General features: G+C 42.2%; 1 protein-coding gene across 1 annotated transcript in view; it reads right to left on the reverse strand.

Annotated features, from left to right (window-relative positions):
- The window catches only part of LOC120310743 (hepatic leukemia factor-like), a 77024-nt gene extending 52009 nt beyond the window's left edge, over nt 1-25015 (reverse strand). The window contains exons 1-2 of the mRNA XM_039349510.1: nt 24650-25015; nt 21571-21906 (exon numbers count right to left, since the gene is read on the reverse strand). Of these exons, the coding sequence (XP_039205444.1) occupies nt 21571-21906; nt 24650-24755 (442 nt within the window). The 5' untranslated portion in view covers nt 24756-25015. The remainder of the gene's footprint in view (nt 1-21570; nt 21907-24649) is intronic.
- Nucleotides 25016-26312: the final 1297 nt, after the last annotated feature.

The raw sequence follows: 26312 nt of genomic DNA on the forward strand, positions 1-26312 counted from the left end.
ACTTCTCTAAATAATAACAACAAAAATGATGCTTCGGTTATTTAATATAACAGACTTGGGAGTATATATTCCACAACTACTCTGGAGGTGAGTATAATTCAATAATGGCAATACTAATGCCCTTCTTGGAGGCTACAGTAAGTAGTTCATTCTAGAGATCAGGCCAGAAAGAAGCTACTATTGTTTCTTAACAACACCCTACTTTGCATGAATTGACTATAAAAAGCAAGTGGGAGAAGTTGTCAGCAGAGCCCAACTGACATGCCTAGCTGTAAACTGTTTTGTTCTATGACAGCGGTTCTCAACCTATGGGTCGGGACCCCATTTGGGGTCGATCGACCATTTCACGGGGGTCGCCAAGCAAGGCTGTCCGCCATTTTTTCCCCCCTTTTCCGGTAGGTGCCTTACCTCCCTTGGGCTGGGCCAGCTGGTGGCCCAGCCTGTGGTCGGCCTGCTCCGTCTCTGTCGCTTCCAGCTACACCTCGGCCGGCGCAGGGGATGGCACCACGCATGTGCGGCGCTCCCAGGCAGGGAAAGTCCTCAACTTACGACTGGTTGGGTAGTCCTCGACTTATGACCTGTTTAATCCTCAACTTACGACCAGTTTAGTCCTCGACGTACGACCGGTTGGGGGCCGCGGCATTAAAAAGGTTGAGAACCACTGTTCTATGACTGCTTACTGCCTAAAAAACCATGCATCTCTTTCTGAGTGAAAGGATAGACAGCCAAAGAATTCATGCTATATTGAACAGGCTGGTTTTAAATTGCCACTGGATAGGCTTTTATATCTCTCAAGTAGTGGAAAGGCAGTGATTGACAGGTAGTGCTTTCTTTAGCACACAAATGGATCCTTCATTTCTGTCAGGCATCCAGCTCCCAAGCCCATAAGAGATCTATCAAACAAGGCCTAGCAAATCCCATCTGCTGCCTCAAAGATTCTGCTTATGTATATGGTATTTAAACATGGAAACATATGTTTATATCTTATGTGTTCTCTCTCTCTCTCTCTCTCTCTCTCTTTCTCTCTCTCATTTTCTCTCCCTTTAGTATTTTCTTTTTTTCTCTCATCCTCTCTCTCATCCTTTCTCTCTTTCTCATGTTCTCTCTTTTCATGTTCTCTCTCTTTCATTCGCTCTCTCTACCCCCTTCTCTCTCTCTCTCTCTCTCTCTCTCTCTCTCACACACACACACACACACACACACACACACACACACACACACACCATTACATCCAGCAAAATAAGTAATCATCTAACTGTTCAGGAGGAATGCTGAAATGCACGGTCTTCACCACACAGAAGAGGGGGCAAGCCAAGAGAGTGGTTTTCAGACCAGGCTACTAAGCATGATTAAGGTCTGCCCAAATCCTATATTATCTCCTAGCAAGTTGACATTATTGTGCTATAGAATGACCAGAATGAAAACAATGGATAGAATTAAGCCCCCTTTCTTTTCAATCCTCACTTTTGTAGTTAAATACAAGATACTACAGCACTAAGAGAAAATGAGACATTTTTTAAAAAATGTCCTGAAAAGATCCTATATCATTTTCTTTGATATTAGCAATTTTTAGGCAGAGCTAACATTCCGGCTTGCTGAATGAACTTTGGTTAAATCATACTATCTACTGTAAGGAAATGTTTATTATTACAAGAAGAACTTTGCACTACCAGCATTTGGTCTCTAATGCTGGCACAAAAACTATGGTCTCCCAGACACAATTGCCAAGTTGCAACTTGAACTGCAGTTCTAAATAAGGAAAAAAGGGAAATTATAAATTACATGGAGAACCCTACAATGAAGTTTATTTAATTAATGCAACTGAAATTCAGTCAGATTATCTGAAGTAGCCTTAGTCCATTTTTTTTTCTCCTGGTTCCACCTATTGTTGACAGCTCAATCCCTGACATATCTTTCAAAGGTCAAGTGTGGTTCTTGGACCCCAACAATAAGTTTTGTTCTATCCCAGGATTACTGAACTACCTGAATAAACCCTCTAAGAAAGCCTTTTTAAAATCCATTATTTCTAGTTAAACACATAGGCCACAGCTCGGTGGGGAAATGCTTAGGTATCCTTGCCATGCACCGCAATGCATCTAATGTTATTTTCTGCTATCATCTGCAAGCTGTATTCAACTGTGTAGCCCTTGCATTAAGCAGCACCAAGCTGCTGCCTTTTCTTTTTTATTAAAAAAACAGCAACACTAAATGCTTAATCTCTGACCTATTGTCCCCAATCATGTTCCAGAAAGGAGAAGGCTTTGCTGGCTAGGTTCTTGAAGGATAATTGTGTAAAAAGTTTGCTACAGCCCTCTCAGCATCGTCAATGAGAGATCTTCTGCCTAAAATCCATGCATGCAGCCTTCTATTTATATGGCTACACATCAGAGAAGGACATTTTGTCACAACTCATTTATCACTGTAGCTTGTTCCTGACATCTGCCAGTGACAAGTACACAAGCTAATCGAAAGAACACATTGATTTGCAGACACCTGGCAAGTTTTCCTTCTCTAATTATTAGCTCGCTGTCCTGCCAGCTATCAAGGCCTGAAGATCTAACAGGGTTATCCAAGGTCCTACTGGGCTTGTGTGAATTATTTATTTATTCTCCCCTCCCCTGGCCAACAAGAGCTGAGTTTAACCCAGGCAGGAAATATCAATAATGATATACCATGGTGATGAGCGTATATGAGAGCACATCAGCTTCCTTCCACTCACTATTTATGTAGATATTTATTAATCAAATTTATATAGCCACCCATCTTATGTATACGACTCTGGGCAGCTGACAAATAATTAAAGCAAATATAAACTACAACAACAAAACAATACAATAATTTAAAAACAAGGCAAAACCAATATAAAAACTGTAATAAAATACCTAAAACTCACACGGTATTCCCATCCATCAAAACAATCAGTATAGCCAGTGTGCATTTTTCCTGACGTCTAAGGCAGGAGAGGAAAATAAAGGGACGTGCTTGCAAAATGAAAAATGTTACTGGGGCTCCTGAATTTGAACTTGGAGAAGTTGAGAATTACCATATTCAATGTTGGCAAGCAAATCAAAGGGAGAAAAGAAAAGGAAGGGGGCTGAGGTGGTTCCGGAAAATTCAAAAAATTCAAAATTGGGCATCAATAATATAAAACAAAAGTCTAAGCAAAGAACCCCAGAGAAATAATCTTATTTTACAGTAACAAAAGCAACTCAGTGTCTTCTGAGATGTTGTCTTTAAAGTGACACAGACATCTTGTTTTAACCATTAAAAAGGTTCTACCCAAATAGAAAAGTTTATAAGTTGAACAATTCTAGAACTTGGCACAGTGCAGTCAGACTCTTGCTAATCTTCCAACAACACTAATAACAAAGCTAAAGCTTAAATATGTTGGACACAACATATTTAATACAAAGGCAGAGATCATTGAAAAAGATCCTAATGCCTGGAAAAAATCAAAGGCAATCAAAATAGAGCCCAGAAAAACAAAGTGGTAGATACTATCACTGTTGACATAAACAGGAACCTTAAAAAAGCCTTTCAAGAAGGAACTACCGACAATCCTTCTAAAATCTTGTTCATTGACTCACAGACTTGGAAGTGCCCAAACAACAACAATTCACGTTGTTCTGGCAAATTACAGTATTTACATGCATTGTAAATATACAACAATGGTAAGAGAATCTTTTGGTCCTGCAGATGTTGCTGAGCTACAATTGCCAGCATCTTTTTTATCTTTGGCCATACAGCTGAAGACTCCTGAAGACTTAAATGTGGCTCATTTAACATCTGGAGGAGTACCAGTCTCCCACTCCGTCATGCTCATTTTACAATTTCATACGGCAGAGATTCCAGTGGCTATGCCTAAAAGTATGGATTTCTCTCCAACAGAGACATTTTCAGATTTCAATTATAAATATTGTTTTCCCACAGCACTAGGCAACAGATAGACTCTGAGGAAAGGGGGAGAAAGGAAGAAAAATCATGCCATTAGACAGACAACTTTTGGCAATTTTCCTCTCCTCGACTGTTTCTATACCAACTGGTTGCAATCAGAGCTTCCTAACAAACAGATTAGTGTTTGTACTTGCTTCTTCCAAATCCCTTTCTTTTTGATATTGCAGCTAATAGATTTCGTGCTTGCAGGAGCTGTCATATTATTGATTTTGGGGAGTCCTTCTCAGCCAAAGGAAGGCAAAACATGCTTCAGTTAAATAAACACACACGTACGTGCTAAATTCTAAATGCTGTCAGAAGTAAATCATTAATTAGAAATTGCCTCATGTCGTGAAAATGTAGATTTATTTCACATATTGCACTTCAATGTTGCACTACACAGTAGTATTTAATATGGTTACAGCTCTGGGATAAAAACTATTTTTCAGCCTATTTGTTTTTATTATCCTATACTGTCTGCCAGATGGCAATTGTTGTGTCCTGAGCCTGCAAAAGCAGGCTCGGGACGTTGCATTGGTCCCAGGCATTCCAAAAGCTGCCCGGGACCAGACGGAGCGGCACCAGACTTGTGCGCATGTGCAAGGTGCGAAAACGTTCTGTTTCTATTGGTTGACACTGTCCGGGCTTCTGGCCATATAAAAAGGCCTGCATGCCTTTTGCTTTTGCTTGGTTGTTGTAGAAGGAGAATAAAGTATTTGTTCAGCATCGCCATGTGTCTTCATCATTCGCACGCGAACGAAGTATACAACACTGGGGACGAAGGTGGGATCCTTTGCAAGCTGAAACAAAAGATTTAAGGACTTACCCAGGAAGTCCTGAAGAGGGGAAGACGGCGTCTGAATCAGTGTCCCAGCCTGCCAGTACAGCGTCGCTGGAGGGTGAGCTCGGCTAAAGGACCCTTTCCCCAAACAGCAGCTTGCAGAGGAAGCGAGTGGTGAAGGTCGTAAAGTTTACGATGTCAAAGATTGGCCACTTGACTGATTTCGATGTCTCCCACCCAGAGAGGTGGAATTCCTATGTAGCACGGGTGGAGAATTACTTCAGAGTAAATCAGATTAGAGAAGATGGCCTGAAGGCAGCAACTCTTTTGTGTGCCTGTGGACAAGAAACTTTTGACATCGTAGAAAATCTGGTGGCTCCTGCACCTCTGGAATCAGTAACATATGCTGACTTGAAGAAAATGTTGAAGGAACATTTCCAGCCGAAGTTATCCATCATTGCTTGGAGGCACGCGTTCGAGCAGAGAGACCAGAGGCCGGGTGAATCTGCTGCGGACTTTATTGCGGCCTTAAGGCAAGTAGCCAGGCCTTGTGAGTTCAAGGATCTGGAAGAGAGGCTGCGAGATCGTTTTGTCTGTGGCTTAAGGAGCAGAGACTTACAACAAAAGATTTTTGCAAAAGAAGATGTCTCCTTCCAAGATGCGTTGCGAGAGGAAGCAGCAGGCAGGGCTGTGAAGGCTTTGCGCCTCACCAGGAATCCTCCAGACACAGCTACCGTCCATCAAGAGGACGCTTGAGAAGGATCAGAAGTGGATCCTGAAGAGGAGGTCGACAGACTTCACCAGCCAGCTGAGAGGAGGCAGAAGGGACGTCCGGTCAAGGCCCCAGCATCTCTTCAATGCTTTGGGTACGGAGGACACCACAAGCGAGCTGACTGCAGATTTCGCTCCGCCATTTGCAGGGCATATGGCAGGCAGGGCCACATTGCATCCGTCTGTTTGGGTCACCAGAAGGTTCAACCTCAGGAAGAATTGCTTCAGAAAGGTACCAGGGTCCTCAGCCAAAATAGGGTGGGTTTCTGCGCGTCGCGCAGGAGCATTCTAACAACAGGAACACACAAGCCCCTTAAGAAGAAGCTTTCCATTAACATAAGGTTGCAAGGGGTTCCCTTACTGGTGGAGTTGGACACAGGGTCCGCTCTTTCCATTATTTCAATTAATACCTTTAAAAGGATTTGCAGCAGTAGTGGCCTTTGAGTTAAACTCAGGCCATCGAATCTAATACTCACTGATTTTCAAAATTCTATGGTGTGTGTTAAGGGGGAGCCCACCCTTAGGATACAGTATAAGGATTTTGAAGGTTTCCTAGATGTGGTAGTTGTTGGGGGTGAACGTACTAGTCTTATTGGACTCAATTGGTTCAAGGCTCTGGGAATCCAGGTAACTGGGCTACACAGCTTGCAAACGCTGGGCCTTGCAGAGGTTTGCAAGGAGTTTGCAGATGTGTTTAGTTCAGAGCTAGGATCCTACAAGGGGCCTCTCATTTCGCTACGGTTAGACCCAACTATCACGCCCATCAGGGTCAAGCCTAGGAGGGTGCCTTTTGCCTTCAAACATAAGATAGATGCTGAGCTGAACAAATTGCTCCAGCAGGGCATTTTAGAACCTGTGGATTCTAGTCCATGGGAAACCCCCATAGTAATGCCTCTAAAGACTAATGGGGAAATCCATATATGTGCAGACTATAAGTGCACACCAAATAAAGCGTTGCAACAGCACGCTTATCCAGTCCCTGTTGTAAGCCACATTCTGGCCTCCCTCAAGGGGGGGCGCATTTTTGCGAAGCTTGACCTGGCACAGGCCTATCAACAGCAGAGGCCCAGACTATTGTAACTCACAGGGAGGGCCTTCATGATCAAGAGACTGCAATTTGGGGTAAATGTAGCCCCTGGCATATTCCAAAGTGTCATGGAGAGCACACTTCGAGGTATTCCTGGAGTCTGTCCCTACTTCGATGATGTCCTCATTCCTGGGGAGTCATCTCAAAATTTAGCAGAAAGATTAAGGGCTGTCTTGCTTCGTTTTCGAAAAGCAGGCCTTAAACTAAAGAAGGATAAATGTAAGATAGGAGTCACTTCTACTGACTTCTTAGGATTCAGGATTGATGTTCAAGGCATTCACCCTGCTGGAACTAAATTGCAAGCTATCCAGCAGGCCCCAAGCCCTAAGTCTAAGAGTGAGCTGCAAGCCTTCTTGGGGCTATTAAATTTTTACCATGCATTTCTCCCACATAAAGCTGCAGTGGCGGAGCCATTACACAGGCTCTTAGACAAGCAAGCTCCTTGGAAGTGGACTAAAGTCCATGACAAGAGCTTCTATGAGGTTAAGGCCTTGCTCACTTCTAATGGTGTTTTAGTGCATTTCAATGAGCAACTGCCTGTTTGCATCGCGTGCAATGCATCTCCTTATGGGGTGGGAGCTGTACTTAGCCATCTGAAGGCTGATGGGACACAGGTCCCTGTGGCCTATTACTCAAGGACTCTGTCTTCTGCAGAGCGAAATTACGCTCAAATTGACAGAGAAGCCTTGGCCAGAGTGGCTGGCATTAAGAAATTTCATGATTTCTTATATGGCTGCCATTTCACGGTCTATACTGACCATAAGCCTCTGCTGAATTTGTTTACCATTAATAAATAGACCCCATATATCATTTCTCCTCGTATGCTGAGATGGTCCATTTTCCTGTCAGCATATGACTACACATTAGTTCACAAACCAGGAAAAGAAATGGGTCATGCAGATGGCCTGAGAAGATTACCTTTGAACCAATTAGAGCGTGATCCAGCTCCAGCCATTAATATTCTGTCCATTCAGGAGTTACCGGAGTCTCCCCTCAATGCTAGGGATGTGGCTGCAGAAACTGCCACTGATCACACGCTTACACTTGTGCTGACCTGGGTGTTCTCAGGATGGCCTGACAAGTGCCCAGATACTGAGTTCCAAAGCTTCTGGCACAAGAAGCATGAGTTTTCCACTTTCAAGGGTTGCCTGTTATGGGGTAGCAGGGTAGTGATCCCAGCCTCATTGAGGTCTAGAATTTTGATCTCTCTGCATGAGGGACATCCTGGTATAGTCAGGATAAAAGCACTTGCACGCAGCCATCTTTGGTGGCCTGGGCTCAATAAAGCCATCGAGGTCCAGGTGCACGGGTGCCAAGTGTGCCAACAGTCTCAGCCTGAAATGCCTCAGGCCCAGTACGTAGGTGGGAGGAAACTCAAACCCCATAGTCTAGGGTGCTTATAGATTATGCTGGGCCCTTTCAGGGGCAATTCTTCCTGGTTGTTGTGGATAGCCATTCCAAGTGGCTAGAGGTTGTTCCTGTTTCCTCCACTACTACTGCCAGGACCATCCAGGTGTTGAGAGGAATTTTTGCATCACACGATCTTCCAGATGTTCTGGTTTCAGATAATGGCCCTCAATTTACCTCTTCTGAGTTCCAGGCTTTTCTTCAGGCCAACCTGATCTGGCATGCAACATTGGCTTCCTTCCATCCATCCTCCACCAGACTGGCAGAGAGAATGGTGCGCACCACCAAAGATGCTCTCAAGAAACTGACTTACGGTAACTGGAATCACAGGTTAGCTGATTTCCTTCTTGCACACCGCACCACACCATGCACAGCCACAGGGAAGAGCCCTGCTGAACTCCGCTGGGGTCGCCGCCTCATCACTAAACTGGACAGGCTGCACCCTGACCGGGTGGCTTCACAGGTGTCACAACCGTGGGCACCTAGGAGACTCCAAGTAGCCGATCTGGTTTGGGCAAGAAACTACGGGCCTGGACATCTCTGGGTCACAGCTGTGGTCTGCAAGGTCTCTGGGCCGTTGTCATACGAAGTTGCCTTGGGTGACAGCCGCATTCTTCGCAGACACATAGACCAACTGCGTTGGAAACTGGACTCTCACCCTTCCGCTCCTGGCTCTGCTCTGGGGGGGAGGAGGAGGACCATAATATGTCACAGTTTCCCAGGACTAACAGGCCCTCACTAGCTGCTACTGAGGCTGTTTGGGATTCATCCCAAGGTTCCTCAAGTGCTCCAAACAGGAATTCACTGGATAGGGGTCATCCGACACATCCATAATTACTCCAGGCAGGGAGTCACACCGGGGGTATCCACAGTATTCACATGTCAGATAGTGCTCCAGACAGGGAGACTGACCGGGGGTATCCACACAAATCACAAGCAGCAAGAGAAAAGGAATTCCATCAGGGGCGCTTGCCTAATTCAGCAATTGCTCCCAAAAGGAAGTCACCAGCAAAGGGGTTGCCATGGAGGCAACTCCTGACTCTGGCACCTCTGGCACGTGCTTGGGGGCCACAGAATACTGGGGCACTTCCGCTACCCAGCCCTCTCCATCTGCTGGCCTTGGGCTCGAGGGATAGTGTTCCCAAGAGGGGTCCATTGTTGGACTCGGGGACTTCCACCCCTCCAAGGTATGCTGGCTTGGTCTTAGAGGGTCCAGCCAGCCAGCAGCTGGGCGGGTTAACCGGGTATTTGAGGCAGCAAAGTCCTGGCCTGCCTAGCCTGGTAGGCGAGCAGGTAGGCCAGGCACCCTTCCCAGGTCACCTGGGGATTTAGGGCAGCAATGTCCTGGCCTGCTTAGCCTGGTAGGCGAGCAGATGGGCCAGGCAATCTCTCCGGGCCTTAAAAGGTCACAGCGGGCCAAGTGCCCACCCAAACATTTGAGAGACTTTGTGAGGTTGCTGTCAAATCATGAGGAACCTGCTCATGAGGCCCCTGAATAAGGGGAGTAACTCGTGGGTAGGTTATTTTGTATTATTTTTGATTTCGGATACATTTATTTGTATTAATAAATACTGAAGGGGGTTTGCCTGAGGGCAGACTCGATATTCCATGCTCTTTGCATTTGAATAATGCAACTGTATGCCACTCTTCCCAATGCACGATGTACATGTGTGTACGCGAAGTGTGTTCCATCTAGAGGGGAAGGGTGTTGTGTCCTGAGCCTGCAAAAGCAGGCTCGAGACATTGCATTGGTCCCAGGCATTCCAAAAGCTGCCCAGGAACAGACAGAGTGGCGCCAGCCTTGTGCACATGCGCAAGGTGCGAAAACACTCTGTTCCTATTGGTTAACACTGTCCGGGCTTCTGGCCATATAAAAAGGCCTGCGTGCCTTTTGCTTTTGCTTGATTGTTGTAGAAGGAGAATATAGTGTTTGTTCAGCATCGCCATGTGTCTTCATCATTTGCACGCGAACAAAGTATACAACAGTAATAGTTCAAAAAAAAAGAATGTCCATGATGAGATAAGTCTTTAAGAATGTTTTGAGCTTTTGTAAGACAGCAGGAACTGTACAGTTCGTCGGGGGTGGGGGAGGAGAGGGCAGCCAATAATCTTCTGGGCGATGGTAATGACCCTCTGAACCCTCTGTTGATTATACAATGTCACCTTATGAGACCCAGGAGATGTGCCTTTTTGGTAGCCCTGCTCTCTGCAATGACATCCTTCTTGAGATCTATGTTGCTCTCACCTTAATAACTATGGATGTTGTTGCTTGACTTAATCTGTTGGCAGGTGGGCTGGGTGTTGGTCTGATTATCTTTCATTCTCTCTTTAAACCATCAGAATTGTTAAGGTCAAACTGCCTCAAAATGGAGTTAAATAAATAAACGTTTGTGAAATGTTGGTGGCTGTGCCTTTAGTAGCATCCATATCTGATGCAATTAGCAGGTGAACATTCTTATTTTCTGCTGAGAAAAGCTTCAAGTACAGATTTTGCATATATCCCTATTAAAAATCAAATATCGACATACACCAGCCTTACTTCACACATCTGTCTGCAGAGTGATTCCCATCACAGAATTCACTCTCTTTCTGCACAAACAGTTGCATGAATAATCCTAAATTCTGTACCTAATAAAAATTAATGGCCTGGGTGGAAAAAAAACAAACCAAGAGCTGAGGATTATCTGACCACTGATTTATCACACGTCTATTCACTTATTCTCCACACTAAAACTAAATTTATCCACACCAAAGGGCACAGTACCAACTTGTCTCCCTCTTTATATTTTTATTCTATCTTTTTATATCAGGAAAGTGCACATGATTTCTTCTCTGAATTGTTGAATAATATTCAATAAAGTTGTTGTCTGATTGGGTACGGTGCATGAATCCAGCTCTTGTGGTTTGTAAAGTGTGTGATTTGCAGTAGGAGTGGGCCACTCTGTTTGGGCTACACCAGGTCTCTGAATGGTACATCAAAAGCTATATTTCTAAAATAATTAGGTGAGGCCAGGAAAAATAATTTAGATTAAACTGAATTTACATTCAAATTTAGATAACATTAAAATAATTAAATATAGACATAATTATAACTAGTATATTCAATTTTTTCTTTTCTGGTGAATTAAAATTTGGTGGAGACTTTTGGAGGTGCTCGGATAGGGAGATAGAAGGTAAGGGCCCTAGAGCTGAAGTCCTCAAACTCTTCAACTCTCCTTATTGAGGTTTCAGACTGTTCATCAACCTCCAAGCATTTACTATATGAAAACAATTAAATGAATATAATAATAATAATAATAATAATAATAATAATAATAATAATAATAATAACAACAACAACAACAACAACAACAACGATGATAATGATGATGATCAGGGCTTTTTTTCTTATAGAACGCCCAGAACAGAGTTCCAGCACCTGTTTTGGATGGAACCTTGTAGGATAGGCAAGGCGGGTTGTATGATGTGTGTGAGTTCCGGCACCTTTTTTTTTTTTTTTTTTAGAAAAAAAGCACTGATGATGATGATCTCCTTAGTGTGTCCCATCTACTCATGGGGGTCAATACTGACCACTTTGGAGATCTCTGTCTGAGAACCTTAAGTAATACATGTCTGCTTTATATCTTAGTGAGACACCTGAAATTAGCCTCTGATTTGTTCTAGTCAGTTTCTCAGTGAACTTTGTAAACTGACTGTGATTGTGCACTTGTTATTTTCCTTAGCTTTGCTCAAGCCTTTCACCACTATATCATAGTAAAGTCTGCCTGGGTTAGCCCCATGGTAGTGAACAGAAAGTACAGATAGTCCTTGACTTACAACAGTTTGTTTAGTGACAATTCTAAGTTACAACAGTACTCAAAAAAGTGACTTATGACCTTTTTTCACGCTTATGACCATTGCAGAATCCCCATAGTCACATGATCAAAATTCAGATGCTTGGCAACTGGCTCATATTTAAGATGGCTGCAGGGTCAAGTGATCACCGTTTTCGAACTTCTGACAAGCAAAGCCAAACAGGGAAGCCAAATTCACTTAACAATCATGTTACTAACTTAACCACTGCAATGACTCACTTAACTGCGGCAAGAAAGGTTGTAAAATGAGGCAAGATTTACTTAACAACTGTCTCGCTTAACAACAGACATTTTGGGCTCAATTGTGGTCGTGTGTAGAGGACTACCTGTAGAACTATTCTATGTATGTCCTGCACAACGCAACAGAATTGTGCAAGCAAATTTCCAATCAGCTGTACCGAAAGGTTGCCTCTCTCAGTTCCCCTGAAAACCACTGATTTTCAGAGTTTAATCATACCGCGGCACCCCGATACACCTTACCATTTCCATGTTTTGCAAACACTTAAGGGTAAAGTGATTAATTAAAATTTTATTGGGAACGTTACAATTCACTTCTCTAGATCAGAAAAGGACACGGACTTCTCCCTCCAGCTTGTGCATTCAGCAATTTTCTTCCCTCACACCCAGGAGGATCTATTTTTAAATTTGCCTACATGTATTCTACATGTCTTTTTGATGGAAACTGCAGTCTCTGGCAAACTAGAGAGAAAGGAAGGGAGGAGTGAGCAATATCACTTTCCTCCTCGCTCTCTATCGTCATGGCACAGAACATCTAGTGCTGCCAAACGTTTCCATTTTGCTTTAAGGTTCTCTCTAGATCATAGGTCCCCAACCTTTTGGGCACCAGGGAGCGGTTCCGTGGAGAAAGGTTTTCCCACAGACCAGAGGGGGGCGTGGTTTTGTGTGCTGCCTGTATCTTGCGGATGGGGCTTTGCTTGTTTGTGCAGACCGGTTGCTGGCATGCCGCGGCCCGGTACTGGCCCATAGACTGGGGGCTGGGGACTCCTGCTCTAGATCTGGACATGAGAGGTACCAATAAAGGGATGTATCTGCCTGTTTCAGAGAAATACACGCTCTCCACAGATCTAAGGAACAAACCGTTCAAGAGCTGTTTCTCCTCCACTACCACCATCAACCTATTAGCAAAAGCCAATGTAAACAGACCTGGCTCTAGAAAAGACCTGATTGATGGGTTAGCTCCTTCTGCTCTAATGCGACCCATGTAAAGAGTCCAAGGACCAGGACTCAAAACAGCAGCACCCTATATGGGTTATTTGCAATCGTCATGCAATGTCATTACTTCAGAAACAACCAATATCAAGACGAGTTATACTGAAAATGACATACAGAGGAGGAGGCATAAAGGCAGACAGAAAAAACCAAAACAAGCCAGGATTGAGAGTTGGGTGAACTGTACCATAAAGGGGACTGTTTAGGCTACCCAGTTATAACCATTCAAAAGAAGTATGCACACATTCAAGACATTTTCAGATTAGAGATAGTTTACAGCCCTTCTCCTCCCTGACAACACAGTAAGGAAGAGGGACCTGATTTCTGAATTCTTTTTTCTTTATTTGCCCCTCACCCAGAAGACATTTTGTTCCTTAAACCCTAAAGGGAATCACAAAACAAGACATTAGTAACTGGGATGTTTCTTACTGTGGGAATGTTGTCCTAAGCCCCAACCAAAATAATGAGAACAGAGGCCGAAGCAGAACTTACTTTTGTTCAGTCCATCCAAACACTCAACGATTCATAATTAGAGGCTATTGATTAAACTATTTTCTGCTGTCTTATTCTACTGTCTATTAAACTAAGGGGTGGCCTTTGGTCTAAAATATATCTTTCTGAAATAATTCACTGTTTCTTTTATCTAATAGGCAAAATTGTCATTTTGTACCTATGAGTGAGCTTTGTTTTCCACTGATGGAAAGAATTTTGAAATTGACCAGATCTTTTGGACAATGTCTTACCCATATCAGAGAAACTGGAAAATATGGGCAATATTCCTGCCTGCCCCATTTACCACTACCCACTACCCCTACAAAGATTAAGCATTTGTTCGGAGGCATTGGGATGAGCCTGCTGCATGTAGCTCTGTTGTACTTTTATTTCAGAAACAGGAAACGCTTGTGCCTGCCAATTCCTCCCTTGATGCCGGTCAAATTTCCTGCTCATCTAATTTTATTTTGTTAAAAAAACATAATTTTAATTTTTTTTTTTTAAAAAAAAAGGATGTTGGTCTGTTACAGAGCAAAGGGAAGGGGGGGGGAGAGAAGACACTGGAGACAGACACAATTTGAGGTAACAGTAAAAACTCTGTTCTAGAAATGGCCACCATTTTGCCTGAAAATTTTATCAGAAATACGGTAAATCTGTTACATGAACCTGCCTGAACTGGCAACAAAAGTTGAAATTTTTTTTTTAGAAAACTTTGGAATGGAATAAGATATGGCCTAAGAGGCTCTTTCAGCTATTAAATACAGAAGAAACTGCAATAAAGAAAGATCTTGTCTCCAAAAAAAAGAGAAAGAGCACACAAAAACTTGAATACATAGGTAAATAACTAAGTTGAGCAATAGTAGTCTGCTGCTACTATTTTATTTATTTATTTATTTATTTATTTTGAGAATTTGAAGATAAGCTCACATGATTTCATGGAGTGTTAGAGTAACTAGCATGGGAAAAAGAGAATTCTAGAGTAAAATATCACAGAATAAAGCATATCCTCTTGAATAAAGTCTATGGAAGTGTAATTTGCCATGAGCACTGTCATATTGGTAACAATTTGATAGGAACTATGCAAGAAATGGTTGGCTTCTGTTGTCTTACTACACATGTTATGAACTAAAGGAAGAAATGTCATACAAAATACCACTAACTTCACTAGCTGGGCACCCTCGTAAGTTGCCTAGACTCCTTCCATCATCTCTTGCTAGCCCTGGCCAGGAACATGCTGGCTTAAGATGGTGGAGTCTGTAGTCCATATATACTGAAGGTATAATGCAGGTCCCTGTTTGAGAAAGCTAAAATAATATTGCAAGTTTGTTTTATGTATTTTTATCTAGTCTTTATTACTTTGATAAATGTCAAGGTGGTGAACACACATAATAGTCCTTCTTCCTCCTATTTTCCCCACAACAATTACCTGGTGAGTGATTGGGCTAAGAAAGTGGGACAGGCTCAAAGTCACTCAGCCAGTTTTCATGCTTAAGGAGAGACTAGAACTCATAATCTCCTGGCTTCTAGCCTGGTATCTTAATCACTAAAGCCAAACTTACTTTGATCCATCCATTCAGCTCAGCTATGTTCATTCTCTGACACCAATTCTTGGGATTCTCCGATCCAAAGTTTTCCTTCAACCTGATGCTTTATATCAGAAATGACCTGGATTAAACGTGGTATATCCTGCGCCTGATCTACATCTAATATCTGTCTTTGATACACCACGCTGACACTTCTTTTGAGTTCCAGGAAACAGCACATACAGCCTATCTCCAAGGAATACTTTCTTTATTGATCTCTTTTACAAATAATCCCTCAATATCTGCCAGAAACCCAATGCACAGATGCTGGGTGTTTATGCATTACATGTATGACAGCCAGGCCCCACTTGGACCTCAATGGGCACATACCCAAGAACACACTGAATATTTTTATCATGACTATACTGTGCATCTCATTGTTGCTGTGGGTTCCATAGTAACAAAATGGCTTGCCAACAGATTTCTACAAATCTTGGCACTTTGAATGACCAGTAATTGGAGAAAAAAGATTCTTTTCACTAAGTTTGTCAATTTTCAGATGCCAGCATAACATCTCCCCATCATTTTTTCCCCTCAATTCTAACACAAAGCTACAAGAACCACCAATGGCCCTGTGTTTTTTAGCCCTCAAATACAGCATCTGGCACTTTTATTTTCAGTTCTCTCCAACATTCATGCTACCTGTGTTTCATAACATTTGGCAAGTTTTCTAGGAAGATTTTTGGCATCCAGGCACATGCCTGCTCTGGGAAACTTCTATTTATTTTTATTTTGTTTTCCAGTGTGGAGGCCTGGTGTGATAGAGATGCCAAGGCTAAGCTTCAGGAAAACAAGCTATGTTCACTTTGACAACTTAAGTTTGCTGCAAACCCCAATTTTTATTAGGCTTTCAACATAATGACTGAAGACAGACAGACATACTTGCTACATAACTCAAAAGGTTCAGTGCAATTATCAAACCATCTTCAGAATATAATCAAGAGCGCAATATAGAGAACTATAGAGAAAATACAAAAATGCCAGGAATCAGACCATAAAACTGAATTTCATTTTACTTTAATGTAAATAGCTTGATTTATAATGGAAAGCAGTGTACAAATATTTGCAATAAAAAATGAAATAAACCCTGATGTTTTCTGCATCACTATTCATTTCTATCTACCAGAGAGATGTATACATACTTCCTCCCCATGAAGGTTAGAAACCTAGGTTGGATTCTTATACTTTGATACCTTAATTTTTCTTTCAATAACCAAACTCAAGCAACAAATGGGTATACCGTGTAAAGGAGTCACTTGTCCAAACTTACTCTTCTCTTCAATCATCTGCCAATTCAAGATTTGCATTTTTTTAATCAGTCCAGTATTGCAGTCAGGATTCAAAATAACTTCCATTGTTATTTTTATGGCCAAATTGCCATAAACAGAAAGAAGTTAGCACAGCTATGTGAATCTGTGTCCATCTGCATCCTTCCTTTCTAAAAGTTGGGGAGACTTCTTATACACATTTCAGAGTTTGGCTCACCAACACATAAAGCCACTGCAACCAACATTTGGCAAAGTCATGGAAGTCATTGGTTTAGGTTACCCAGACAGGAGCATTCTGGGAAATTTAAATTAATTACTTTGTCCTCTCTTCTTATCTTCTTATCATGCCAAGACAATAAAAGGTACCAACTCCTGTTGCTACTTGCCCGACATCCATTTCCTAGTTCAGTTATGGAGAACCTTTTAGAGACCAAGTGCCCAAACTGCAACCCAAAACCCACTTATTTATTGCAAAGTGCCAGGGCTGCATCAGCATTGTGGTGCTCTCAGGAGGAGCAGGGGGGGGTGTGGCCCACTCGGTGGATATGGCCACTGGGTGGGCATGACCACTGAGTGGGCATAGCTGCGGTGGTCACAGCAGACTGGGTGAGCGTGGCCGGGGCATCCCCAGGGGGCCAACGCCGCTTGCTCGCTCACTTCCTGCCCTGTCACTTCTAAACACCACACGCTCGCTGCTCTAGCGAACACTGCTGGGGTGACGGCGTGCATGCCCACAGAGAGGGCTCTAAGTGCCGCCTCTGGCGCACATGCCATAGGTTCGCCACCACTGTCCTAGTTGCTGGCGAATGTCTAGGGGACATGGGTCACACAGTCTGCCCCTCAAATTGTGACCCTGGTTCATTACATGATCTTTTCAACTAAAAAAATGGGGGAAAGAAGTTCTCTTCTTTTGAATAGAAAGCACAGAATGGGACAGCTTGCCACAGCCAACTCCCTGTGACCAACTCACCATAGCCAACTTGCTGCAGGACAACTTGCCATAGCCATCTTGCTGCAGGACACTCGGCACAGGAAAATTCAACAGTTCAATATAATTAAAAAATTTATTTCATTTTGTCCCTCCTTTTGCATCATTTTTTTTTTTAGTAATTCTATTTTACCATTTCTTCGAAATTAGTGTAACTCTTATCCCGCAGCTAGTTGATCCACGGCAAGTTGGCTGTGGCGAGTTGGCCGTGGCAAATTGTCCCAGACCCGAGAAAGCATGGGCTTCGTTAATTAAGTCATTTCTAATATGAACGAAGACAGGCAACACATCAACCGATCGCAACCTTGTCCCTGTAGCTCCAAATGTCTATGTGCCTGCTGGATCACTTGAGGTGAGGGGAAAGAAATTCTGCATATGGCAAAGTCTCCATTGCTTTATTGTATTGTTCATGTTGCAGATCTAGACTGAAAATAAATTCTTGGCTCACAGCCTGGATGTTCTAAGGAAACTCTGGGCATGGTTTTTAAATAGGAGGGGCATTTGTGGATGCTAACAACAAAACTTGCAATCAAAATAACTTTTGGCAGTAGGATAGTTTAGAAGTATGCTTTGAAATTCCTCAACCATTGGGGCAAGGGGAAAAGATGGCAGGGAGGGAGGGAGGGAGGGAGGGTGCTTCTAAAATCAACCAAGAGCATAAATCTTTGCCAGGGCTGACTTGTAAAAGAGGTTGCAAATGAACCTTAACAAATGGCCATGTAAAGATTGGCTGCTTTTCCTGCTCTCCCAAAAGGTTACAGTGAAGGGAAGGATTATCATTCTAATAATTTTCTCTACCCTCCATCCTGTGCTTGACCATTGAGGCATACCATAGAGTCATTTCAAAGATGGACAGGGGACCTGACACAATCCAGAGGATGGTGTAGCATCTGAGAACACGTGTGGCAGAAACAGTTGTCTTGGAAGCATTACTACATCAAATCCTCCCTGCAGGTGGAAGTTTTACCCACCAAAGGTGATGCTTGCCTAGTCTTCGTCTTTTTTGCAAGAGTTTCGTATGTGGGGAAGCCATGTGGTATACCACCATGGGGCATCTGAATGTGCTTCCATAATGTTAAACTCCATGCAGCTTTCTTTTAGTTGGAAAAAAAAAACCTCTTTGACCACTGAAGCACAGAAAGTATAGAAGACCAGATTTGAGATGTCAGGGAGAATCCATAAGTGAGAAAGGAAGTAATTCTTGCCAATGCAACTTCATGGAGGACCTGACAGGAAATTCACAGGAGGGGGCTAGCCAAGCTCAGAGAGACCACCTGCCTTCTTAGGCTGCCCGGCTTTTTTCTCTGCTCGATGTAACCCACATTTCTCCTGCAGCCAATGCTGCTTCCAAAACCTATAATTCTCTCCTTAAAAAAATTACTCCCTCTCCATCATATTTCTTTTCAGCACTGTTTCAAAAGTTACATCTCTTTAAAAGCTGCACATGGAACTTGCCTTCATCACACCTCAAAAACAAATTAAAAATGTCACCAAGTATCCATCATACATCATACACCACTTCCGAGAGCACATGGGCCAGGAAGCCCAAACCACTGTGGTGTTGTACGTTGTACACCAAGCACACATTTTCAGCTCAACACTTTCTTTATATGTGGAACTGCACATGGGATGCCATATTCACTTATGTGCAAAGAAACTAGTTGGTTGGAACCGATTCACAGCCCTTTCTCATCACTTACTAGTCAGCATTTAATAGTTTTTCAGAGAAATGTGAACTGTCTCCATCTGAAATTCTTCCACTTGCTTCAATTCCAATTGAAATAAACCTTCATTCACAAAATCATCAACTGAAGTGCATGTCCATGAAGATTCTGGCTCTGATTTTCAGAGAAATGCAGCTAGATCACCAATTTCCTCCCAGTTTGTGAAAATCACAGTCTGTGGCTTTGATTTTCCATACTATTCTCTTCCACTCTCAATGCTAGCCGCTTGATTTATTTTGACTTATATGTCTTTGACATCAATCACTTGTTCACAATATTCTGACCATCCCAGGACCAGAGAGCAAGTAACATGGTTTCCTGCTGTTGACAATGAGCTCCCATTCCAACATAAGATAAGCAATAAATAATCCAAGTGAAAATTAAATATAAGGCCAAATTGCACTTTGTGCAGATTTCCCTAATTCTATGTAGAATGAATTCAAAGTACTTATGAATAAAATGGCCAACTCATTCACCCCACTATATTTTTCTCCTTTTCCTAACTGCATGTTTGACAGGCCAACTTGTAAACATTAATTGACCTGTTCTAAATATCCCACAATTTTCATAGGGATTAGTCCTAATAAATGTAAATGTACTGCAGGCTCAATTTTAAAACATTTCCAAACTGCTTCTCTGTTTAAAAAGGAATGTTTAAAACAATGTTATGATTATTTCAGAATAACTGTAGGGACATTTTAAAGAGAATGTTCTCAGTTCCCTACAAGATTTATCAAGTAGTTGTCTGGGCACTCCAATAAAGGGACTGTGACATTTCCTTTATGTATAAGCAAGTATCTGTCAGATGAGATGTATTAATCACATACCATTCAGAAATGTTGTAAATAGGAGACTGCCAATATTGTTGTAACAACACTTCATTAAAGTAAATCTGAATTCTAACAAAACTAAGAATAACTTTACCACTTGCGAAATTTTTCAATAGACTTTTAAAAAAAATAATAATTTGAGAGTAGTTACTTCTATGCAAAACTTCCTTCAATGAAGAATGAACTATTCAAACTCATTGTGAATTCTAGTGTTTTTCCATTATTCCTTCAAGCATATGCTAGTATCTATTATTAGCCTCCATCTAGCAGGAGACCTTATCTCCAGATATCAATGAACTACAACATCCTGGCTGATAGTGATGGATGCAATGAACTGTACTTCACCAACATCTGGAGTTCTATAGGTTCCTAACCTATTTCAAACAGATGCACAACCTGGAATGTAGGTAATTCCAGCAAGTCTCATGAACCTTTGCAAACACCCATTCAGATATGACATTAATTCTAAAGGTGAGATGGCAGCTCTCATGTAATGTATAGAAATATGGAGAGCCATTTCTTCACATCAATATGGCAGCATTTGTGTAAGTAATTGCATGGGTATAACCAAAGCCTGGTTCCTTTACATGCAAATACTGGTTGGATCCTCTAGAGAGCTACAACTGATAGCAAGTGGCTTTACTTACGTGGTTCTTGGGAAAAACATTCTCCAAGTAACACAGGGAATTGTCTCAGTTTGAGGACTTCCCTCCTTGCTCCAAATAACATTATGGGACAACTTTAGTGTAAGGCTTCATACTAATCCAGGATATTTATTTTTATGTAAATATGTCCAGATAGTATACCAGAACAGAAAACTTGAATCTGTGCTGGCTCTCTTCATCTTACCAGCCTTGCTATATTGAATCAGAAGTTCTAAAATGGTTAGCTCTTTGTATGCATCTGAATGAGAATCTCCCTGCAGGAGGTAGCAAATTCTGTGTATTGCAACCCCTCCTCAAATAATAAATAAATTTGCATGGCCGTCTCCACTAATGAACTCACTGTTCATTAGGTTCTGGCTGGGCAAGAAATGAGCATATTACTTAATTTTAACAATAGCTCTTAAACTTATACACTGCTTCACAGTGCTTTACAGCCCTCTCTAAGCTGTGTACAGAATCAGAATATTGCCCCCAACAATCTGGATCCTCATTTTACTGACTTTGGAAGGATGGAAGGCTGAGTCAACCTTCAGCAGGTCAGGATTGAAATCCTGACAGTGGGCAGAGTTTGCCTGCAATACTGCATTCTAACCACTGCACCATACCACGGCTCTCTCTAACAATTGCATTTTAATCTGTATATCATGAGCTGTTTTCAAACATTGTGATACTGCAGCTGCTCACTGAAAGTGTGTGCAGGCAAAACAAGGAGAAATACTGAGAGTGAGTTTTGACAACACTCAACACTGGTGAACATGAGTCAAAACTCTGAAGGAGATAAGGGCGAGAACCTGGAAGAGCAAGGAGCATGTCCAGTCTCCCATTCCCTGCACTGAATCAGGTTTCTCTCCAGTACTTAACACATATTCACAACCTGAATGGGAAAGGCTCCATGTGGCACATATATGGAACTCCTCACCAATGGTGCCAAAAAGTCAAAGGATCTCTTAACTTTACCTGGCCTGGCTGTATTTTGCATGCAGTTTTGGGAAACCATAGTTGGGTGGACCGATGTGGATGCTCTGTTGCTGAGGTCCATGACAGATGGTGAGGCTGAGGTAGGTTGCTGAAGAGCTGGTTGATGAGGGCTGTGGTTGTGCTGGGCTGGACTGGGAGGGATGCCATTCTCTGAGAGAAATTCTTCCAGGTCCATGTATTCCAACTGGAAAGTGTCACCATCATAGGGAAGTGTCTTGTCCCATAACGTAGGCCCCAGAAAAGCAGACTGTGGGACAGTGGCGCTGGTACTGTCGTCATCCAGTTTTTTGTCTTTGTCTTTTTCTTTATAAAATGCTAGAAAAGGAAGGGGAAGGCAAAGAAACGTGAGGAATTTTCAGCTAGTTTCTTGCTAGGAAGAAAATAAAAGAGAATCCTTTCATAGTTATTCTCCATTTGGGGTTCTATGTTTGGAACAGAGTTAAAGTCTCTCGATACATTTTTCGGCTCATTAAGCCCATGTATGCTTTCCACCTCTGCTTTTAACTTGCAATTCATCTGCATCTTGCCTTCAAGCAATTGCAAGCTTCAAACAACAACACTCTGAGATTTCATCAGAGTATTTGAATCACCAGAATGGAGAACTGGAGAAATTGTTCCAATGGGTATAGTGGAATATATTTCCCCGATCAAATCCTACAGAACTGGAGCTATTCATAATGGTAGAGTTTACATATCTTTGTTTAAGCCATGGTTTATTAAAACATGGTTTCATTTAAGCCATCACTAACTGGTATTGTATAGCACAATCACCCATCAACCAGAGTTTACTAACCACGATGGCTGTGCTTGTATACATTACACAGAATCCAAATAGTAAAAATAAGATGATGGCTTCTGCAATGTATGTAATCAATTACTATTTTGAATAGGTTAAAGAACAGAATACACATTGTGTTTGTAACGCATTGCTAATTTGCTTCAAATCAATTTTGAAGGGCAACATACCACATTTTAAATAAAAATAAATAATATGAAGAACACCACAGCTGATTTAGTTAAATGTTTTTTTAAAACCCAAATTACCTCCTAGGTGAACATTCATGCTAGTTAGGAATTCTGGAAATGCTATCTTAGTAAAATAGCCTAATTTAGTCTAATCTTCATCATTTGCTACTTAGAAATTGAACCCAAATTCATAATGAGAAGCTATAAAACAAGCCAAACATTACCCAGGGGAGTCACAATTGCATTTCTCAAGATTGGTTAAAAATAAACTTGCAGCAGCAACAGAGAGGCTGGAAATATTAAGCCCCTTTTTAGCTCCTTCCTACATCCATTTCCAGATTTGTATCTCCCCTTTCTTCTACTCCTATGCCCAGGATTGTTTTGAAATGCACGCTTGTTTTGAAGCCAAGAATCAGAACTTTTTGTACACTGTGTAGGAAATTGCAAAATTAATTGTAATCCCCCCTCCCCCTTGTTGGATTTTTCTTACAGCAAAGTAGCAATAAAATAGTAATTTCAGATCTTTGTGCAACTTGTAGTTTGTTCTTTTTTATCCACTGGATTTAACTTATTATGCTGACAAATAGCTATTGGCAGCTACTTCCTAAATTTGTAAGCATTTAATGCATTTCTCAGCAACTGGTCATCCTCTTCAAATATATTTGAACATTTACCGTCCATAAATCCAATCTTTCAGCACTGGAAATATTTCAAGTTGCTATCATGATCTAAAAGAACTACCTCAAAAACTTTTTTCAAAATGATACATTACATCAACATAATTAATCTGGATATCCTATTCTTGTGTTTGATTTGTTTTTATAATGGAAAAATGTATGTATTGGTTCATAGTAAACAGGAGTGAGGTGAGTCTAAGCTACACTGCACAGGTATTAAAGTGTAGGTGATAGAGAATATTATCTAGAAAATCATAGAGAATTGTTAAACGCTGTACAATACTTAGCTATAATTGACTTTTAACTGCATTGGAGTTTCAGCTTTATTAGAAATAATTCAAGATTTATATTTTATTCTTCTGAAACTTTCAATCAGAGGTTGAATTAGGTTTTACTAGTACCTTTGGGGGGAAAACATGTTGCAAGAAATACGGTAAAATTTCTGATTCATAGTATAGTATAGGCTTTAAGTAGTCTGTGTGTATTGTGGGGGGGGGAGCTGTGTGTACACATTTATGGATAAATCTATGCCCATGTCATGCAGAGAAAAGCTGTACCGGGAGGGCCTCCAGTTCAAGGCACACATTTTCTTCAAAATCACCTCCACAGAAATAAAATGCTATGACTTTTAAATCAAACAAGGGCAAGAGTTGATAGATTATGTAAAACCACATTGCAATCCCAATTTACCTGAGAGAAATCCCACTAAAAAGGAGGATTCACTTCACAGAAGTGCACCATACAAACACTCTGACAAGAATTCTCTGTTTTATGACTTCTTGACAAATGGTATCAGAAAGCACCTGACCCAAAAGAGCAGATCCAATCTACCACCGACCTTGCCAACCAAAATAAACTATACAGTTAAAGTAGGCTCACTTTTAACATTACACTATAAACAAACTGCACACGCTAATTTTGGAATAAAGAGCAAGAAGCTATGCAGCCGTTTTTAGGCATACTTACTTGAGGGTAAGCCCAGCGTATTGAGTAGGACTTATCTCCGACTAACATACAGAGGCAAAAAAGGCAGGATTAGAAGGAATCGTTGCTACCTCTTGGGTAATCCTAGGCGTGTTTACATGGAAATCAATCCTACTTGATTCAGTAGAACCGATTCCCAAGCATCTTAAGACTGCACTGCAGCCTCCGCAAGCCGAAACAAAAAATGCGCGCTTCAGATTGCGCGACTTCTCCGCGTCCCGTCTCGACGCGCAAAGCCCTATTTCCAAGCAACGCCAGGCTAGACACGCGCCTCTGTTCGCACGGCTCGATCGCCGCTTTCAGTGAAAGTTGCGCACGGCTACATCAACCCGCAGGACATAAAGCGGGGCGGAGGGGTGGGGGCAATAGGGAAACCCACTGCCACACTCCTCCTTCCCCTGTTCCACTCCCCCCACCCCTCCATCTCTCACCATCTTCGTGATGCAGCGGCAGCTTGAGCGGGTTTTCCAGCAGGGATTTCAGCACCCCATAAGTTGGAGGTAGGAAAGCTGGGTTCAAAGGAACAGGTCGAGCCATACCTCTTTCGCCCCTTCACTCCGCCAATTTGGCTAAACTAGCAAAGAAGAAGAAGAAGAAACGGGGAGGATGGGGAAAAAAAATTCCCAAATCGATCTTCTGTTTGGAAAAGAGCGCTCTCGTCCTGGGGCGAAGGGAGAGTTGGCTTCAGACGACCTCGCTCCAAGGGTGTCTTTTTGCATCAATAACCGCAAACTAAACGGAGGAGTTGAGAGAGAGAGAGAGAGAGAGAGAGAGAGAGAGAGAGAGAGAGAGAGAGAGAGGAAAGGAAAAAAAAAAAAAAAAGAGGTAACCCTACCGGCCAGGCAGCCAAGCGGCGCTTTCTAGCTCGCTCGCTCGCTCCTCCCAGTCCAGAGAGCTGGCTGGGGCCACCTGCGCCGCTCTCAGAACATTTGCACACCCATGTGCGGACACGGATCAAAATGACGTCAAAGTTAGCGCAGCTCCCCGGTAGGCGGGCCCGGGAGATGCTCACGAGCTCTGGGCCCTCATAATTAAACTTTGGGTTTCCGCCGCCGCCTCGGCTGCTTTTCATTCCATTGCTTTTGCTCGCTCTCCCCGGCTGTGGAGAAAAATGTTGGGAGGCAAAGCTAAAGGCGGGTTTCTGCTGAGGAGGAGGAGGATCTGCGTTCAGGAAAGTCTTTCGTGTTTCGCTGTGTGGGAATTTTTTTTTAATCTATGAACAAAAATAAAATGAAAACAAAGTCTGTGATAACTTTAAAACCAACGCTTTAAAAAAAAATAATTCAAAATGTTTTGCTACTACTCGGATTTTAGGGTGGAACCCATTTACGGAAACCCAACAAAACTGAAGGCTGCAGCCAAAACCTTAGAAAGCCAAATTTGATTCATTCACGTACTCCTTTCTATTTAAAAGCCAGGATAAATGTTTAAAAAATGAATTTGTTGACCACCCAAGGGATAGCAGAGCCTGCCAATTCTCTAGGGAGGACATTCTGTTCTGCTCCTAATACAGAAGCCACCATCACTGAAAATGTGTTTTATTTGCCTAATTTTCTAGGTTCATACAAAGTCACCTAGGATGCAGGCTTCAGTTTTGATCTCTAAAGGTGCTGTGGAAAGCAGGAATTTGCATCCAAAGCACCTGCCTGCAACATCTACTTAGTGGATGGGAGACCACCAGGAGATTTCAAGACTTTGGGGTAGGTTGAGAGAAAAAACCATCCTGTAAGAAGGCAACTGCAAGCTACTTCCATATCCTGTCAAGGAAACTATATAGATCTATCCATGAATCACCAAGGATTGAGTTCAGTTCAGAGGCTTGATTTTATCTTGTACAAACCCAGCCATTGTGGTTAATTGCTGTTTCGTGAGGAATGCAACTCCATAGTTAACTGAGTAAGCCATGATTCTATTAACCATAGGTTAATGTCCTCAGCCATCTCAGACAGTGAAAACCCTTAGAGAGTGCCAGAAGGCATTACTTTAGCTATTTCCTTCCTAAATATTTTGGACCTGAAAGGACAAAACCAGCCCTCTGAATTGGAATTTAAGACTTTTCTAAATTGATGCCACACAAGTGAAGCAGCTAGTGAC

Source organism: Crotalus tigris, unplaced genomic scaffold (assembly GCF_016545835.1).
Source record: "Crotalus tigris isolate CLP2741 ecotype Arizona unplaced genomic scaffold, ASM1654583v1 scf7180000018282.538533, whole genome shotgun sequence".
NCBI lineage: Eukaryota > Metazoa > Chordata > Lepidosauria > Squamata > Viperidae > Crotalus > Crotalus tigris.